The sequence below is a fragment of the Lacerta agilis genome, chromosome 4, assembly GCF_009819535.1.
Source record: "Lacerta agilis isolate rLacAgi1 chromosome 4, rLacAgi1.pri, whole genome shotgun sequence".
Taxonomy (NCBI): Eukaryota; Metazoa; Chordata; class Lepidosauria; order Squamata; family Lacertidae; genus Lacerta; species Lacerta agilis.
In genome coordinates, this window is record NC_046315.1 from 18,035,792 (window position 1) to 18,052,970 (window position 17,179).

The 17,179-nt window shown below is 47.4% G+C and overlaps 1 protein-coding gene across 1 annotated transcript in view; it reads right to left on the reverse strand.

Moving 5' to 3' along the window:
* The window catches only part of TRPC6 (transient receptor potential cation channel subfamily C member 6), a 68,539-nt gene extending 63,627 nt beyond the window's left edge, over positions 1–4,912 (reverse strand). The window contains exon 1 of the mRNA XM_033146166.1: positions 4,749–4,912. Coding sequence (XP_033002057.1) covers positions 4,749–4,900 — 152 coding nt within the window. The 5' untranslated portion in view covers positions 4,901–4,912. The remainder of the gene's footprint in view (positions 1–4,748) is intronic.
* Positions 4,913–17,179: the final 12,267 nt, after the last annotated feature.

Here is a 17,179-nt window from a genome sequence, read left to right on the forward strand (position 1 = left end):
CTGTTCCCCCTCCCCCTTAAAAATATAAAGTAGTATAGAAATGAAATGAATAATAGGGATGATAATAATATGTAGATTTATAGCCACTGAACTCCTTAATCTTAATCCTTTCCTATTGCTGCTGCCTCCTACCAACAGTCCTATTCTGTGCCAGGCTGTGTTAATAGGTTTTGGCAAGTTTAAGTGATATAAATCAGAAGAGGTGGATAACAAAATGACTCATGTTAAGTAGTTAAGATACAAAGGGAAAGCATTAGCGAGGAAGAAACTATGCCTCTTACAGCCATCACTGAACGTTTCAGATTCTTGTCATGTTACATAGTGTAATCAGTTCTCATTCTGCGCTGAGGAATGACTGTACCTCTCAAACACATCAACAAGTTAAAGTTGTCACCATCAAATCAAGAAACAGAAAAACAGGAAGCACAGCATGTGAAGTTCATGTAATTTCTCAGAAACTCTATTCCTGTAGACATCTGTATACATTTCTACGCATTATTTTGAATGTACAGTATACTTTCTGGATTTAAAAATAAATAAATAAAATAAAATAGGTAACCAAACACAAATGCACCATTTAAGATAGCTTCATTAATTTATTTCTAATGTGTTTAGCATGGCTACACTGAAAGGTGCTTTCAGATTTACTCAGCCAGAGACAAAATTGATGAAATCTGATTCTCCTGCTTAACCCAGAATGTACCTGGCTTGGCAGCTCAGGAGGCGTGGAAAAGTGAGGTGCTGTCCTCGGTTTCTTTCACACAAAAATTTGTGAGAAGATGTGACCTAAATCCCAAACTAAGTGTCAACATTTCCAAGGAATTTTGCATATCGAGCTGCAGTCTGCAACAGCTTGATGTCAGCAGTCTTTAACCTATGCGGAGATTATTCTGTTTGGAATATACCAGTGTGTATGTCTTGCTAACTAGAGTGTTGTTAGGATGGATAGCCAACTAAAATCATCTGCACCTTGTTTTGGATAAGTCTTCACAGTAGGGTGAGGGAATATGCCATGCAGATTAGCAAAATAAAATTATTGCTGCAGATGGCAGTGGTTCGTGTCCAACTTTCCCTTATATTCACAAGGCATGCACAACTGGTTGTGACCCATTCATGTGTGGCATGGACTCCTGATGTTACCCCCCTACTCCTCGGGGGAGGGGAAAGAGTTGAAATGTTGGTTGGGGAGGGGAGGGGAGCAAAAACATCTGTCACATAACTGGATTATGCTTCAGGGGATGTTAATAATGGTCTGCTGAAATGAGAACTCTCTGGCAAGGACCTACACAGATATTCCACTGCCAGAGAGTGCTCATCTCTCCTTTTCAGCAGACCCTTATTAACATTCCCTGAAGCATAATTCACTTACCTGGCAGATGCTTTTGGTTCCCCAACCCCTCCCCACCCCAACCCCCCCCCAAAAAAATACACATTTCTGCTCCATTTACACACACACACACACACACCGCCTTCCTACACATATGTTGAGTCCAAGACGGACTAGCGTTATGCAGCAACTCCTAGTTCTGACACTTGAAAAGAGATGCCTCTTTTTTTTTCTTTTGCATCTATCATTTCCTTTTTCCTCTCCACTTCCTGCACTGGGCTGTAGGCAGGAGATAGCATTACTCACTGCATCTGGAGAGAATTTGTCAGTTCTTCAAATCTTTTTCAAGTATGTGTATTGCAGTAGAGTGGGAGGCCAAAGACTCAGGTTGGCTGTGCCTAAAAGTGCCTCTCAAGAAATACAGTAACTGAAAATACAGAGTTCTCAATAAAGGTACTTCTGGGCACCTGGAGGCACCCCCCTTTCTTTTCCACCTTCCTTGTGGGTCCCCTTCCCACCCACCCACCCCCCTTTTTTTTCCTTTGGAAGAGACCACTGAGTGTCAACCTGGGGGGACGGAGGTCTCTGCATCATTGCCAGCAGACAGAATGGAGTGGGAGGAGGAGAAGCAGATATTTTGAGGTTTCGGAGATGCATCTGGGTGAGAACAATGCCAGCTGAGAGATCTCTCTTCCAGCTTCCCTTGGCCAGAGTGCAGGCTTCCCCCAGGAAGCAGCAACAGCAGTGGAGAAAGTCTTTTGGCTGCCCAGGGCGTCAGCGTGGAGGCACCCCCCTGGAGGCGGGCGTGTCGTGATGTCACGACATCGGACGGACTGCGCATACGCGGAAATGCCGCGCATGCCCAGTGCATCCAGGCCGGTGCTGCTGCTCTCGCGGCGAACGGGCGTGCGGCCGAGCGAGCGGCGGGTCGTGGGGCTGCCCCGTCCGTAAAGCAGTACGGACGTGTGCTGGGCGGTGGGGCTCGGTTTGGGGAGGGGCCGCCGAGTATCACCCCCCTCCCCTGGAGCTCAGGGCACCCCGCCCCCTACGCCCCGCCCTTCCTACACCACTGAGCAGCGATGGTCTCTTGTCTCCCCACCCCTCTGTGAGCCATTAATTCTGCATACTGCTGGCAAAAAGCAACCCGATCACACACTCCTGGTGCCTCGCAGCCTTCCTCCAGCATGCAGCAGGTAGATCAACTCACATCTTTGCATCCTGTTCCCTTAGTTTGTACTCGCAATCATTTGTGGACCTTAGGAGTCTCACTCCATGTGAAAATGCACATGTGAAAATGCACTGTTTTTAAATTTGTTGTGAAATTGTTAAATCTAAATAAAGTTCATATAAAAATATAAAAAAGGAAAAAAAAGAAAATGCACTGGGAGAGAGAGAGAGAAATCTGCCCCACCCAACCACCTCCCTTATTTTGTAACTGCCCTAGTTAGAAGGAAACTGTTGTTCATTTCATCCCACTGGAATCTTTTCTAGCCTACAAAGGACCTCAAGATGTTTAAGGCTAGTAATGGAACTGTACTGTAGCGTAGCTACACACACTCCCTTTGACAGCACCCCCTGACAAACATAGTGCCATAGTATAGGAGTTCCCCACATTCACCTTATCCCCCCCCCCAAAAAAAAACACCTGTAACTGTAACAAAAAGCTCACGGTCAATCCTGTGTAAGAACTGCCACCTTCTTTATGCACCCTGCCTTGTTAAGAGCAGGGATGGGGGAACATGTGGCTCTCCAGATGTTTCTGAACCAGAAATCTCACCCTCCCTGACCATTGCACATGCTGGCAGAGCCTGGTGGGAGTTGGAGCCCACCAACACTTAGAGGGCCATACAGGCTTCCTCATCATGAGAGAAATCACCTGCATCCCTGTGTGTCACCTCCCCCCTTCGACATACACTTTACATACATTCTCTTCCTCACATTACACTTCCCATTGATTGCCACACACACAAATACGCTGCTCACTTACAGTCCTCACCAAAATACTCCCCGCGGACACACATCCCTAAACCTGTGCAGGAAGGCGCATGCTCAAATGGTTGCCAACCTCAATGGAAGAAGCAGCGGCGCTCAAAACCTCAAATCTTAATGTGCTCAAGAAGAGCGGGAGAGCGCATGCTTGGCATGGGAAAGCTCCCCCTCATCTCTGAGCAGGGCTGGGAAATCCCGGACAACTGCTGCCAGCCAGTGTAGGCAATACTGAGCCAGGTGGAACCCATGATCGGATGCAGGATAAGGCAGCTTCCTATGCTTATAAATAGGCACTACATAAGTGTGTTGGTGTGGGTTTTCCCTTTGCCTATTCATTCAACTGGGTTGGGAAGCAGCCAGCAGCTAACAGTTCTGGGGTGCCAGGCAGGCAGGAGCCCTCCCCCTTGTGCCACATTCAGCCCACAGGGGCGCTTCCATTCCTATGCATGGGGTGCCCCAAATTCTCCGCTGCTAGTGGACAACAGGTTGGCCGCCTCTGCCCCTTGGGCATGGGCATCGGCTACCTTCTACATCCCATCATTCCCTCAGTCCCCACGCCTAGAGAGCTGGGCAGCGAGCAGCCCACATCTTTAATTCTTACCTGTAGCTAATGCCACCCTCAATCTTACACACCACCCTGTGATGGAAAGAAGGGCTGCCCCCCCAAAAAAAAATCAATCAACATCAATACAAATCTGAGATTCTGCACACACACACACCAACAAAAATCCTGGCTACACTCATGAGGATGCCTCTCTGGCAGAGAGAAACACACAGACTCCATTGCACTCTTACACGAGAGAAAGCAGCTGTGACCAAACCTATTCCCTATCTTCCCTCCACGGGTGCCGATTTGAATAAAATATTGAAGGGGGGGCAGGTAAACCTCGCCCCGCATAATCGATCACATGACATTGCACACGATTTGAATGGCAATGCTCATCAACTTTTGGGGGGAGGGCCTCAGATATTTTATTGTGGGGGACCAAGGGGCTTCGCCCCCTAGAAGTTGGCTCCCAGGCTTCCTTCAAACCCCATGGCGGAAAGGCTCCCTAGATAAGGATCGCCCCCTCCTGCCTTGCCGCATCTTCCGCGCGCTTTCCCTTTCCCAGCGGGGGAGGCTGGAAGCCACAGGTGCAGCTCCGCGAGGGGAAAAGCTCCGCGCGCCCCGAGGAGCTGCCTGAAGGAAGCTCTCTGGATCCGGGAAGCGAGTCAGCTCATAGCAGCCCCGCTACTGTTTCACACGACCCCCTTTGAACTCTTGTGTTTCGAAAATGAGAGAGGCAGCAGCTGGCTTCTCTCCACACCGTCGCCGCCGTCGTCGTCGTTTGGGCAGCGCGTGAGGTAGAGAGACGCGCCTGACTTAGTTTCCACCCCCCTACAAAAAGCGGCGCCCACCCCCCCCCTCGATTTGGCGGGAAAAGCCACTCACGCGGGGTAGTAAGCGTAGGACGTCGCGCAGTTCTCCTCACACGCCTCCGAGTCCATCAGCAGGTAGTCGCGGCTGTCGTTCCTCCGCGCCCCGCTCGCCGCCGGAGAGCCGTTCGGCCGAGGCGCGAAGGGCTGCTGGCAAATTTGGCTCATGGCGCTGCTGCTGCTGCTGCTGCTGCTGCTTCACCCCGCTCTTGGTTGGGGTCGTCGTCCCTGAGAAAGCCCCTCGTTTTCTTCTCCTCGAATTATTATTTAAAGGATGACACCCACCCACCCCAAAAAAAACCTGACACACACATACAAAGGGGGAGAGAGCGGGGCGCTCCTCGCACTCGGGGCTGCTGCCTTTTCTTCAGAAATAAGGAGAAAAAGTGGCCCCGGGGTTCCCGGCGCCGAGGAGGAGGAGACTCGCCTGCTGGGCGCGCCCGCCGCCTGCCGCCCCGCTCGCAGCTACGGGCAGCGCGGTGTCCCCATGGCGAAGGAGCCGGGGTCGCCGGAGCTCCAGCGGAGGCAGCGAAGCCCCGAGCAGCCCTTCTCCTTCGCTTTGCTGCCGGGGTCGCTCGCTGCAGTCCATGAAGGTAGCGGTGGCGGCGGACGCGGTGGCGGCGGCGGCAGCAGCAGCAACCGAGCAGCCCCTCAGACACCGACTGAGGCGAGCACAGAGAGAGAGAAAGAGAGGAGTTACTATGTCAACCAGCGAGATCCGCCGCCACCACCCCTCCGAAAGTCGTCACTGCCCGCAGCCTATGCAAAAAAAGAAAAAAAAAGAGGGGGCTTTAAAAGTTTACGCGGCTCCCGCTGGCGAAGAAGGAAGAAGGAGGAGAGAGAGGGAGAGAAAATCACATGGCGCAGGAGGAAAAGTTCCGGCGTGCCCGGCCGAGATGCGAGGCGAGGCGCACCATCCTCGCCAGCCACGCCCCTCGGTTCCCGCCCGCCCCCTCGGAGCCGTCCACGTTCCCTTGCTTTCCCCCTTGTAGGCACGTCCAACAGGTAGATCGTGATCTGCCGATAGATCACTGGACGTCTGTGATTCACTGTTAATAACTCATCCTCGGATTGCCCCCCTTAAAAATCAAATTGCCCCCCATCACGGAACTACATGACCTCAAGGTTCCTTCCAAATTGCAACACTATGATTCTATGATACCCTCACCAAAAGAAGGTGCAGCTGGCTGCTCCAGTGTTTGCCTTCCTTTTACTCTCTCATTGCTTTTTGGGTGTTTTGTTTTTTTAATCCAGTATCATGATTGTGGCAGGGACTGCCTTATCCTTTTAATATCTGCACAGCGCTTAGGAAAGTTTTGACACACTTTATAAGTGTGCCATCCATCTCTTTTTCACTTTGGCACAATAGGCTGGCCATTAATCTGTCTTTTCAGGAAATACATTTGATAAATATGATCTACTCATCTTTTTATTATTTCTTTTTAAAAAAAATAATAATAATAATTCACAATGGCCTGTAGTCTTTTTTTCTTTATTTTTAGGAGGAGGAGGGAAGAGGCATAAAGGATAACAAGGTCTTGTTACAGGATGACTTTCATGTAAATAAAATGGATGGCTTGCATTACGAAAATGTATTTCAGCCTCATGATAGGGGGCTGACTGGAAATTGTGTTTATCTAACCCAGATGCATCCATCTTCATACTTGGCATGGTGCATGCCTTGCAATTAGGCATCTGGCTGTCTATTCTGGACAAATATCTAATTCGCAAATTTCACATAAGGGCCACAGAAGAGCCTGCTGGATCAGGCCAGTGGCCCAATCCAGCATCCGGCTCCCATAGCGGCCAGCCAGATGCCTGGGGGAAGGAGGCAAGGCAATCCACAAGAAGAAGGTCTGGCTGAATGATTATTGGAAGCAACACAGCTCTGCTGAGTGCAGAGTTAAAGGGTAAAGGGAGGAGAGCTTCAGTGCCCGAAAAGCTAGGAGGAAGAAAAACAGCAAAGAAACTCAAATTAACATCTACCACACTAGTTTTAACTCACTGCTGTAACGTGACATTGGGGAAAAGGGAAAAGTCATCTCTACGTAACGTCCAGTTCATTAGACACCACATTTAAGGTTCACAAGTAATTGCAATCATACTTGAAAACGATACAGCATTTTCCAAACTCACTCGCTGTTGCAGAGAAATACCAATTGGATTGAATTTAGTCCACTTAGGCTTGCCTTCCTTATTGTCAAATTCCCATCTTTCATAAGATTTTTAGGCAAGTATGCTCAATTTTGTAGGGATTTCAGTTTCTTTTACTAGCTGATAGTGCACAGAGTTGAGGATATTGTGCTGAATATCAAAGGCTAGGAGTACTACTTAGTGTTGTGTTAGTTGCTTTGGGGCTCAAGAAAGACAGAAACATAGGATTCAAAAAACCCAACCAAAATATTCTGTAATTGCTTCTCCCTGAATTATAGAACATGTTGAAAACGCTGCTATGGACTGACCACAGTTTTGTGTGTGATGATTATTTCTAATTCTCCCCACAATTCAAAACATTGTGATTGTTCCTTTATTGCTTAAAGAAGGGGGTAATCAAAATATTATTCAGCCTACTGACACAGTACTTATAAACAAGCTTCAGCAGATTTTTGCTGCTTCGGTGCCCTCCAAAATTGATAAACAACTCGTTGAAGAGAATGGAGGAAAGAAAGAAGCACATCTGGTTTCTGTTGCAAAATGACATTGTAACCCAGGCTCAGTTGTGGTAAAATCATTAATCTGTAATACAGTCGTACCTCTGGTTACGATTGCTTCAGGTTGCATTTGTCATGGGATATGAACGCACCAAACCCAGAAGTACCGGAACGGGTTACTTCCAGGTTCAGCAATTTGCGCATGCACAGACGTGCAAAATGATGTCACGCGCATGTGCAGAAGCGCCAAATCGCATCACGCGCATGCACAGATGCGGCGCTTCAGGTTGCGGACCTTTCAGGTTGCGAACGGGGCTCCGGAACAGATCCCGTTCACAACCAGAGGTACCACTGTATTAATTATGAATTTGGTTAGTCATTTTGTACAATCAAAGCTCAAAGTGTCCCAACAAAATTAAATACCAAATATTTTTACCAAGTTCTGTAACTGCGTTTTCCTTGCTGCTGCATGGGAAAGCACATGAATCTGGCCTTTGAAGTTTGTAAGTAAAGCCATTATTGTAAACTTACCAAATTGTGTGGCTTTTGCCGTGATGAAGGGGAAGAAAAGGGAAGCTCTTAAAGCAACTTATAAAGAGGATATTTTAAAGCTCTAACAGTGTGCATTCCACGCTTTACTTTGCTGCATGTTTTGTGTTTTAAAACCTCCGCTGGGGCTTTCTCTCACCGGTGAGCATTCTGCTCCATGTTTTGATCTAGGGATCCAGCAAATTCCTCTTTATGAACCAAAACTATCATAAACTGACACAGACCATGATTATTATTATTTTTTCATTTTCAAACTATTTGAGAAATTTAGGCAGCTTGTAATCAGAATGTTAAGGTGTCGCCAAATCTGGAATAGATGAGGGGATTCAGATTTAATGTGTAACTTTACACCAGCTTAATTCACACTGGCTTCCTTTATGCCAACTTTCTGTAAATAGGGTTGCTCCCTGTGGCAGCATGCCAAAATACTGGGATCCACTAAGAGCTACGTTGCAGATTTTAAATTTTATAATGAAATATAAAGGCCAGGGACTGCTAAAAAAGGAACTCTTAGTGGACTCACAATTTACCCAGTTTGAATGCTAAAAGTTTCTCCATTAGCACTCATATTTCATAATGGAAGATCTAATAAGGTAAATATACTTGGAAGCTTTGCCTCATGGGAGGATTGTGGTTTTATTAAAATGATGGGTTTCTCTTTTAATGGAACCATGATAAATACAATTAGATTTGTATGAAAATGAAAGCTCTGAGAATTTTGTTGTATAAGGTTTATTTCATATCAGACATTGTGTAAAAGGTCATAATATTCCTCAGAATTTGACCACATGTGAGATATTACTCTGTGGCTTGAAGGAAACCAGAAGCCTGTTAATGAATCATTATAACATCTTGCAGGAATCAGAAAATGTAGAATTAGGTTTTGAAATACAATGGCAGCAGAATATCAAGTGCAATGTTTCGAGGAGGAGATTATGTTGCCCTCCCCCCCCCCCCCGCCCAGGATTTCAAAACACCATTTACTGACACTTAAAAGGGGGGCGGGGGCGAGGAACCCTTCAAGCTTTTATATGACAGATCTCTGGTGTTCTGTCCTCCCCACTCCATGATACATTCACACATCTGTCTGGTATGCAGAATGGGAAGCTGTAATCCTTTCCCTCCTTTACTAGGTCAAGGAATGAGAAACTTGGAGCTCGCATTCCTTGGCCAAGCGAAGGGGGATGGCGAAGTAGAGATACAGGGAGAAGACACTGGGCTGCATGTTGAGATTCCTGCATTGCAGGCGGTTGAACTAGATGACCGTTGTGGTCCCTTCCAACTCTATGATTCCATAAAGCATTTGTAGATTCAACAAATGGTCTAAATCTTTAGGCACATTACTACCCCACCCCCATTGGGCAAACTCTCTCTTCATAGAGGTTCCAGCGATAGCATCCTTCAACTATGGCAGAGTGCATGCATTGGAGCCACAGAGCTATAAGGGCTTTTCTCCATCTGATATTTTTGCCACTGGTTACACAGCGAGGAGTCTGAATTGGTAGTTTGGCACCGCTTCTTGGCCTTTCTCGACCCAGTGTATTGTGAGCAAGTGTGTGCTATCGTGCTCATATATCCTGCTTCCCATGAGTATCTGGCTGGCCACTATGAGAACAAAAATGCCAGGTGACACAGACCTTTGGTCTGATCCAAAAGCTCTCTTCTTAGTTCCCATCATCCCTGACTATTAGCTATGGTTGTTAGCTGGGGCTGGTGGGAGATGGGAGTCCATCAGCATCTGGCAAACAACTTGCTTGCCGTCCATAAAGGGACCCCTGACCATTAGGTCCAGTTGCAGACGACTCTGGGGTTGCGGCGCTCATCTCGCTTCATCGGCTTCCAGGTCATGTGGCCAGCATGACTAAGCCGCTTCTGGAGAACCAGAGCAGCGCACAGAAACACCGTTTACCTTCCCGCCGGAGCGATACCTTTTTATCTACTTGCACTTTGACGTGCTTTCGAACTGCTAGGAGGGCTGGAGCAGGGACCAAACAATGGGAGCTCACCCCATCGCAGGGATTCGAACCGCTGTCCTTATGATCAGCAAGTCCTAGGCTCTGTGGTTAGCCCACAGCGCCACCCGCGTCCCTTTGCCATCCATATATACCCTGTAAATGGATTCCTGCATTGCAGGGGATTGGACTAGATGCCCCTTGGGGTCCCTTCCAACACTACGATTCTATGATTCTATGAAATTAGTAAGTTCAGGATTCAAAGAACTGTATCGCCACTTCTGTACACAAGCAGGTTTGTGATTCTCAAATTGCGGCCCCTGCGCAATATGACAATCCTCCTTTGAAATCGAGGAGGCATTAATTTCTAAGTCCTGTTCTAAGCCAAAAGCTGTGGGGCATGCCTGAAATAGCGAACTGGAGCCAGACCTGTGTCAAAGTGAGAAGCATTAACTGCTTAACAACATACCCAGAAGAGAACATTTTACGACCCTCCTCCTATGTACTAACAGTTAATTCATTCTCTGAGTGACAGCCCTATGGAGCTGAAACAGCACGAACCATGTGCAAGAGAGTGGCCCTGGCAGAGTTGGAGGAACCCCCGAAGTTTGCAGCTACCCATGCATGCTGCTACTGCAATGCCTCAGTGGTGCTATACTACAATAAAGTGAGGAGATCCATTTATGTAAAAGGAGAGAGAGAGAGAGAGAAGCTTGCATAAGTCCAAAAGTATGCAAAACATCAATTAATAAATTCAGGCTGGAATCCAGGATAAGATTGGATTCATATTGCCATGGCATACAAACACACACACACACACACACACACACACACACACACAATGACTGCAACAATAATCTGACACAGGTCATCTGAAGCCTGGAAGAAATGGCTGGGGCAGTTTGCACAGTAAGAGACAATTAACGTTCAGATGGCTTGTTTATCTAGCCCTATAAATTCAACTTAAGATGACAGGATTGGCATTTAAGGGTGTCCCTATAAGGCCACAACCCTACGCTCATTTGCTTGGGAATATCAATCCCACTGAAATGAGAGGGCCTTACCTCTGCACGAGCTGCGAAGGCAATCTCTTTGGTTTCAAAACTCAGCTAGATGAATGCATGAAAATGCCGAATGTCAATTTATTTGGCTGCAGGCAGGGGCGGAGGAAGGGGGGTGCAGTGGGTGCGGGCCACCCCGGGTGTCACCACTGAGGGGGGTGACAAAATGCCAGGTGGCACTCACCTCACCGCAAGGCCTGGGAGAAACACAGTGGCTTGGGCACGCGCATACTCCACGCTTCCCAAACGTCCCCCCGCTCCCTTTCCCCAGCTCTAGGGCGGCTGAGTGGGAGGAGGCAGGCAGACTCTGGAGGCCCCACAGTGCACTATGGGTGGCTCGCCCCGCCCCCGCCCTGCCCCTATGGGTGGCTCGCCTTGATCGTGGGCCTGCCGCCCCAGGCGCCCGAGCGGCTTCCTCCACCGCTGGCAGCAGGTCAGTGGGATCAAAAGGGAGCCTTGTCCATCTATGTTTGCAAAGCTCTTCCCTTCCTCCATTACTCTTGCTCTGACCCAGTGTGCATTTCCACTGCTTTTAGAGTGGAAGGGATTCCCTTCCCTATTGCAGCAGTGGAAGGGTTGTTTGAAGGTGGAAGGTGGATCCCTCCCCAGATCCTTTCCCGCCTAAGCATACCCTTCAACATTTTGGTAGGGCAAATCTGGACACTCCAACAACACCACAGACATAATTCCAGAAGCTGGCTGGAGAAGGAGGAAGGAGGGTGGTGACATGCAGGAGCAAAGTAAGTTTTGCTTCCATTTTTTGGTCCTGCACTCTGGTGTGAGTCAATTGACTTGGGCCACAGGGTGGGACCAAAACCGGCCAGAGCACGGGAACCAAAGCAGGAGACCTGGGATTGGGACCAGAAGCTGAGGCAGCTTCTGGGATATCCTGCTCAAAATGAGGAGATAACAAACAAACAAACAAATAAATAATTTATTATTTATACCCCACCCATCTGGCTGGGTTTCCCCAGCCACTCTGGGCGGCTTCTAACAAAATATTAAAATACAATAGTCCATCAAACATTAAAAGCTTCCCTAAACAGGGCTGCCTTCAGATGTCTGGTAGTTGTTTTTCTCTTTGACATCTGGCGGGAGGGCATTCCACAGGGCAGGTACCACTACTAAGAAGGCCCTCTGCCTGGTTCCCTGTGATTTGGCTTCTCGCCATGAGGGAACCGCCAGAAGGCCCTCAGTGCTGGACCTCAGTGTCCAGGTAGATCAATGGGGGTGGAGACGCTCCTTCAGGTGTACTGGACCGAGGCCGTGTGTGGTATGCATATGTTCAGGGGTGGGCCAGGGTTTAATTAGTGTTTTAAACACACGGTCAGGAGATGGTACCCTCATGTCTCCTTCTCCTCCCTACTGTTGAACAGAGGTGGCAATCCTGGGAGCGGCGGAGGAAGCCTTTTGGCTGCCTGGGGCAGCAGCACGGAGGCAACCCCCTGGAGGCGGGGGCGTCGTGACATCATGACGTCAGGCGAGTCGTGGGGCTGCCCCGGCCGTCCGTGAAGCAGTACGGCCGGGTGCCGGGGCTTGGTTTGGGGAGGGGCCGTCGAGTGCCACCCCCCTCCCCTGGAACACGCCCCACCCTTCCTACACCACTGAATCCTGGGGGTTTCTTAAAGTAAAGCTGCTAGCGAAGCATCACCCATACTTTACAGGATCGCCCCCTCTGATCCACAGCTGTTGAGTGGAGGTAGGGATCCAGGGTGGGAATCACACATCCCTTGCAGGATCGACCCCTGACATTTTAATTTCTTCCTTTTTTCCCATTTTACTTTTAATTTGCACACTGCCTTTCTATGTTACTATATGCAAGGCGGTTTGCAAGCTGAAGAAACGACAAAGATTGCACACCTTATAACAATCTGATGCAACACACACACACACACACACACAAAATAGTCATAATAAAACAAATCACAGTAACAGTAATAGAGTGGGACCTGATAATGTGTATCTCAGATGCCAAAGGCCAAGATAAAGAAACTACGTAATGCTGGGAACTGTATGACGAAGGTTTCAGCTTTCAGTCGTGATTGCAGTTGTATGGGGGTCACACTGCAGAAGCAAGCCCTTAAGCAGAGCAACTGACAGAGTGAAGCATCTAGAAAGAGACAGAATCGCATTAAAGTGGGGCATGCCCTTTCAGAGAAATGGAGGAGAAGCGAAAACTCACCTGGAATAAAAGAGGAGAGAAAGGGTAGAAAACACTATGGAAAGGGGGAAATCAGAGTGGTTTAAGGGAGTCACCAAATGTTCCTAGGATTGCCTGGGTAAATCTGAGCCATGTTTTGAGACAGTGGTGCTGCATCGCTGCAGGGGGAGTGGCAGGACAAAGACAAGAACAGCCAAATGAATGTAGCCCCAAGTCCTAAGTGACCAAGGAACTGGAAAGGTTCAACATGACCAGCACAGCAGAGGCAGGGTGCGGGAACTCTCAACTTCTCAAAAAATAAAAAAATAAAATCAAAGCTTGGGGGAAGCGGGAAGGAACGCTTAATTCTCTGTAGCCAACGTTTTTATGGCTCCTATAAATTGAGAGGGCTTAATCAACAGCATGTTTTCCCTCGTAGCAGATTTATGTTTTTGCGGCATCTCACAACTGTGAAATGGCAACTGAGCAACTGCTGTAAATTCTGACAACGGCTAACTTAACGGCTCAAGTTTTACAGGGGATTTTGGGGTGAGTAAGAAAGCCTCCTCGTACTTTAGGAACAAGTCGTAAGACATCCAAATGTCACTGGACTACAACTCCCATCGGCCCTGTGGTCAATGGTTGGGGTGATGGGAGTTGTAGTTCAGCAACATTTGGAGGGAAACTGTTTCCCCATTCCTGGGGATTTAGGCTGCAATCCTAACCGTGTCTACTCAGAGAGAAGTTGAATGGTGTTTGCTCCCAGGTAAGTAGTGTTAGGATTGTGGCCTAAACTGCTGTGTGTGAGAGAGAGAGGGAGAGGCAATATCACTGGGCACCTAACAGAGGTTCACATCTTGCTGGGCGAGACTGTACACATATAGCATTAGTAACTAACAATAACAATAATAATGTTATTGTAACTAGGGTGGGTTTCAACAATTTAAACTGCATCATTAAAAGCAGTTTTAAAAGCTGGCAGCTGCAAAAAAAAAATGCAGTCACAAAAATTAACTTGTTGATACATACAAGTTGAAAGCAAGCTGAGGTCCGATTTCCATCTTTGTGCACAGAACTCTCTTTTTTTAAAAGAGATTGTTCATGATGATGATGGGATTGGCACTGGAATGGAAAACATTCTCTCATGAGTTTACCCACCCCACATATTTTCCCCTCGGTGGTTAAAAGGCTTAAGAACTTTTCCAGTGAGCCTCTTCAATAGACATGTATTTCACATGCACACAGAGATGTTTATTGCACACACAGAGAATACAAATATACACATTTAACACTTCAATGGGGAACAGCTCAGCAAACAATGTGTTTCTATTGTTATACACCACCTCAACCTCTGAGTGGTGCAAGATTCCAGGGGTTCCAAGCTTATCCAAGTTTCAGTTTCCTTGGAATGAGGGACAGCAGAGACTGTGGTGTGTTGGGATATGTGGGTTTTTTACATATATATACAACATACACAGAGAGGCTGACACCATTAACACCCCAAGCGGGTCTTGCTTCTTCCATAGCTAAAGCCTTGGATTCCACCAGAAATCAGGCATGGTTCTCTCTCTCTCCCAGCTGCCCACCCTCAGCCTTGCTTTAGCTTGCAGGGTGTTATGTACTGAGCTGAATCCTAGAACAATAGGATCCAGAATGCAGCAGTCTGATTGGTCCTAGAACAATAGGATCCAGAATGCAGCAATCTGATTGGTCCGCAGGAGCCACCCAAACCAGCTCCAGGTGGAAGTGAATCAGAGACCTGATTGGCCTGCAAGAGCAGCCAATCAGGCTCCTGGAGGAAGTGAATCCGCAACCTGATTGGCCTACAGGAGTAGCCCGGAATTAGCCAATCACGTGCGGCCCATTGTGTAAATAATGTATATATTGCAGACATTTTGGGGAAAGATCCATTCTTTGCTACTATGAGCTGAATAAAGAGCATGAAATTCACACTTGACTCCGAGTATATTTCACAGACACAACTCTCCACTCTGGCCTTTGTCTTTCTAACTACCAGCAAGCTGAGGGTTGGAGGCCCATTTTATCTGGCACAGAACCATTTCGTTTGTTACCTTAATGGCCCATACTTAAGAGAGCAATTACCTCACCAGGAAGCTAGCCTGGCTAACTGGATCTGTAGTGGATCCAGGAAGGGGCTCAGGCATACAGCCTACCACCCCTCTCCAACCCTCTTAAAAAATGTGCCGGGGGCCATCGCCCCAGCAGCCCCTTCATGCTATGCCTATGCACACACACACACACACACACACACACAAACACACATTTATTTATTCACAAGATGTAGGGTGTATCATCAATCATATATGAGTCACCTGTTCATTTCAAGCTGGCAAGATACAGGAATCTTCAAGAAAATATAAACACAATGCTTACGCCATTCCTTTAAAAGCACTTTATAATGTGATCTCTATAGTCGACTCATCCGATTGTGGCTGCCGGGTGAGCAAAGGATTATGCTCGTGAGGACACCGGGCCTTTTATCACACAAAACAAGCTTGTGTTCAACGGAGAGTGTATCCAGTTAGCATCGTTGGATCTGCTGGCATCTCAGGAAATATGATTGATAAGTCCGGCAGACAGTGTTTCTCAGAATATATTTCGCAACTGGTAGCTCCACGTTTTTGGTCAAAATTGAAGATTTGTAGTTTCTAAAATGTGTGTACAGGTCAGCTGTTTGTACTTACGTACTGAATATGACAACTTTTTTGCACTCAATGATCTGGATAATATTAGAGGACCTGAAGATACGCATATGTAGATATATAGAGTGTGGTTTTAATCCCGCATCATCCCATCATCTGTCGTATAGCTTAAATGGTTTCCAGGAAGATTGAAAAAGCCCTGTTTATATGCCATTAAGAGATGAACAATAACATTTTCACTCTGTATGATAATCTGACAGTAGCATGATACGGACGTTTCCTATTAGGGGCGACAAACAATGTATGGAAAGAGACAGACACATAGAAATGTACTTAAGAAAAAAAAACATTTCTGTGACACTGAAGCCACAACAAAGTATTAATTTATAGTGTGAAATATTGTATTTTATTAATTTGTTGGTAGCTGCCCAGAGTGGCTGGGGCAATCTAGTCAGATGGGTGACATATAAATAATACCATTACTACCGTGTTTTTAAGATGTAGTCATAAAATAAGCCATAGCAGGATTTTTTCGCATTTGCGAAATATAAGCCGTACACCAAAAATAAGCCATAGTGATAGGCGCAGTTCTGGAGGGCGCCAAGGAAGAGGCGGGGCTGGAAGCGGCACCTCCCAGCAACAGCTCCAGCCTGATCCAGCTTCTCATGTGCTTACGAAGCAGTCTGCCTCCACCCTCTGCTCAATTTCCCATTAAAGGCACGGGTGGGCGGCTGAGAAAGCGCGCACCTGCCTCCCTCCCGGGAGAGCCGTGCCTTTAAATGCTGGGGGCTAAGCACTCGCCGGGGACTCCAGCGACCGCCTCGCTCTCTCCAGCCACCCACTCTGGCTCCTGCTTGTTGTTCAGGCCAGCTGGCGAGGCGCGCATGCGGCGCATGGCGGGAGCGCACAGCGTGGCGACGATGAGCCACCTGTGGCCGGGCTGAGCTGGAGGAGGGAAAGCCACAACTCTCTGTTGGCTGTTGCTCCCCCAAAGGGGGGGGACGAATAAAATCCCTCCAGCCTTCAGGGTCAAGGCGGATTAACTAGCTCCCCAGGAGCCTCGCAGCAGCTCCGTCGCTTGGTAAGTTTCCAGCGCCGTTGTTCTGTGCGTGCTTACGTAATAAAAATAAGACATCCCCTGAAAATAAGCCATAGTGTGTTTTCTTGAGGGGAAAAAAATATAAGACGGTGTCTTAAAATAGGGGAAACATGGTATTACTATTATTATTATTATTATTATTATTATTATTATTATTATTATTATTATTATTATTATTATTATTCAGAATAATCCATACAAAAATCTGAGCTTCTTTTATCTTCGATTTTTCGATCTGCATTCTTGGGTCACTGAAGAAGATCTTAAACAGCTCATCCCTTCTGGATGAAACATAAATTGTTCAGTTTGGCGTGTTCTCATGTCTTGGCATG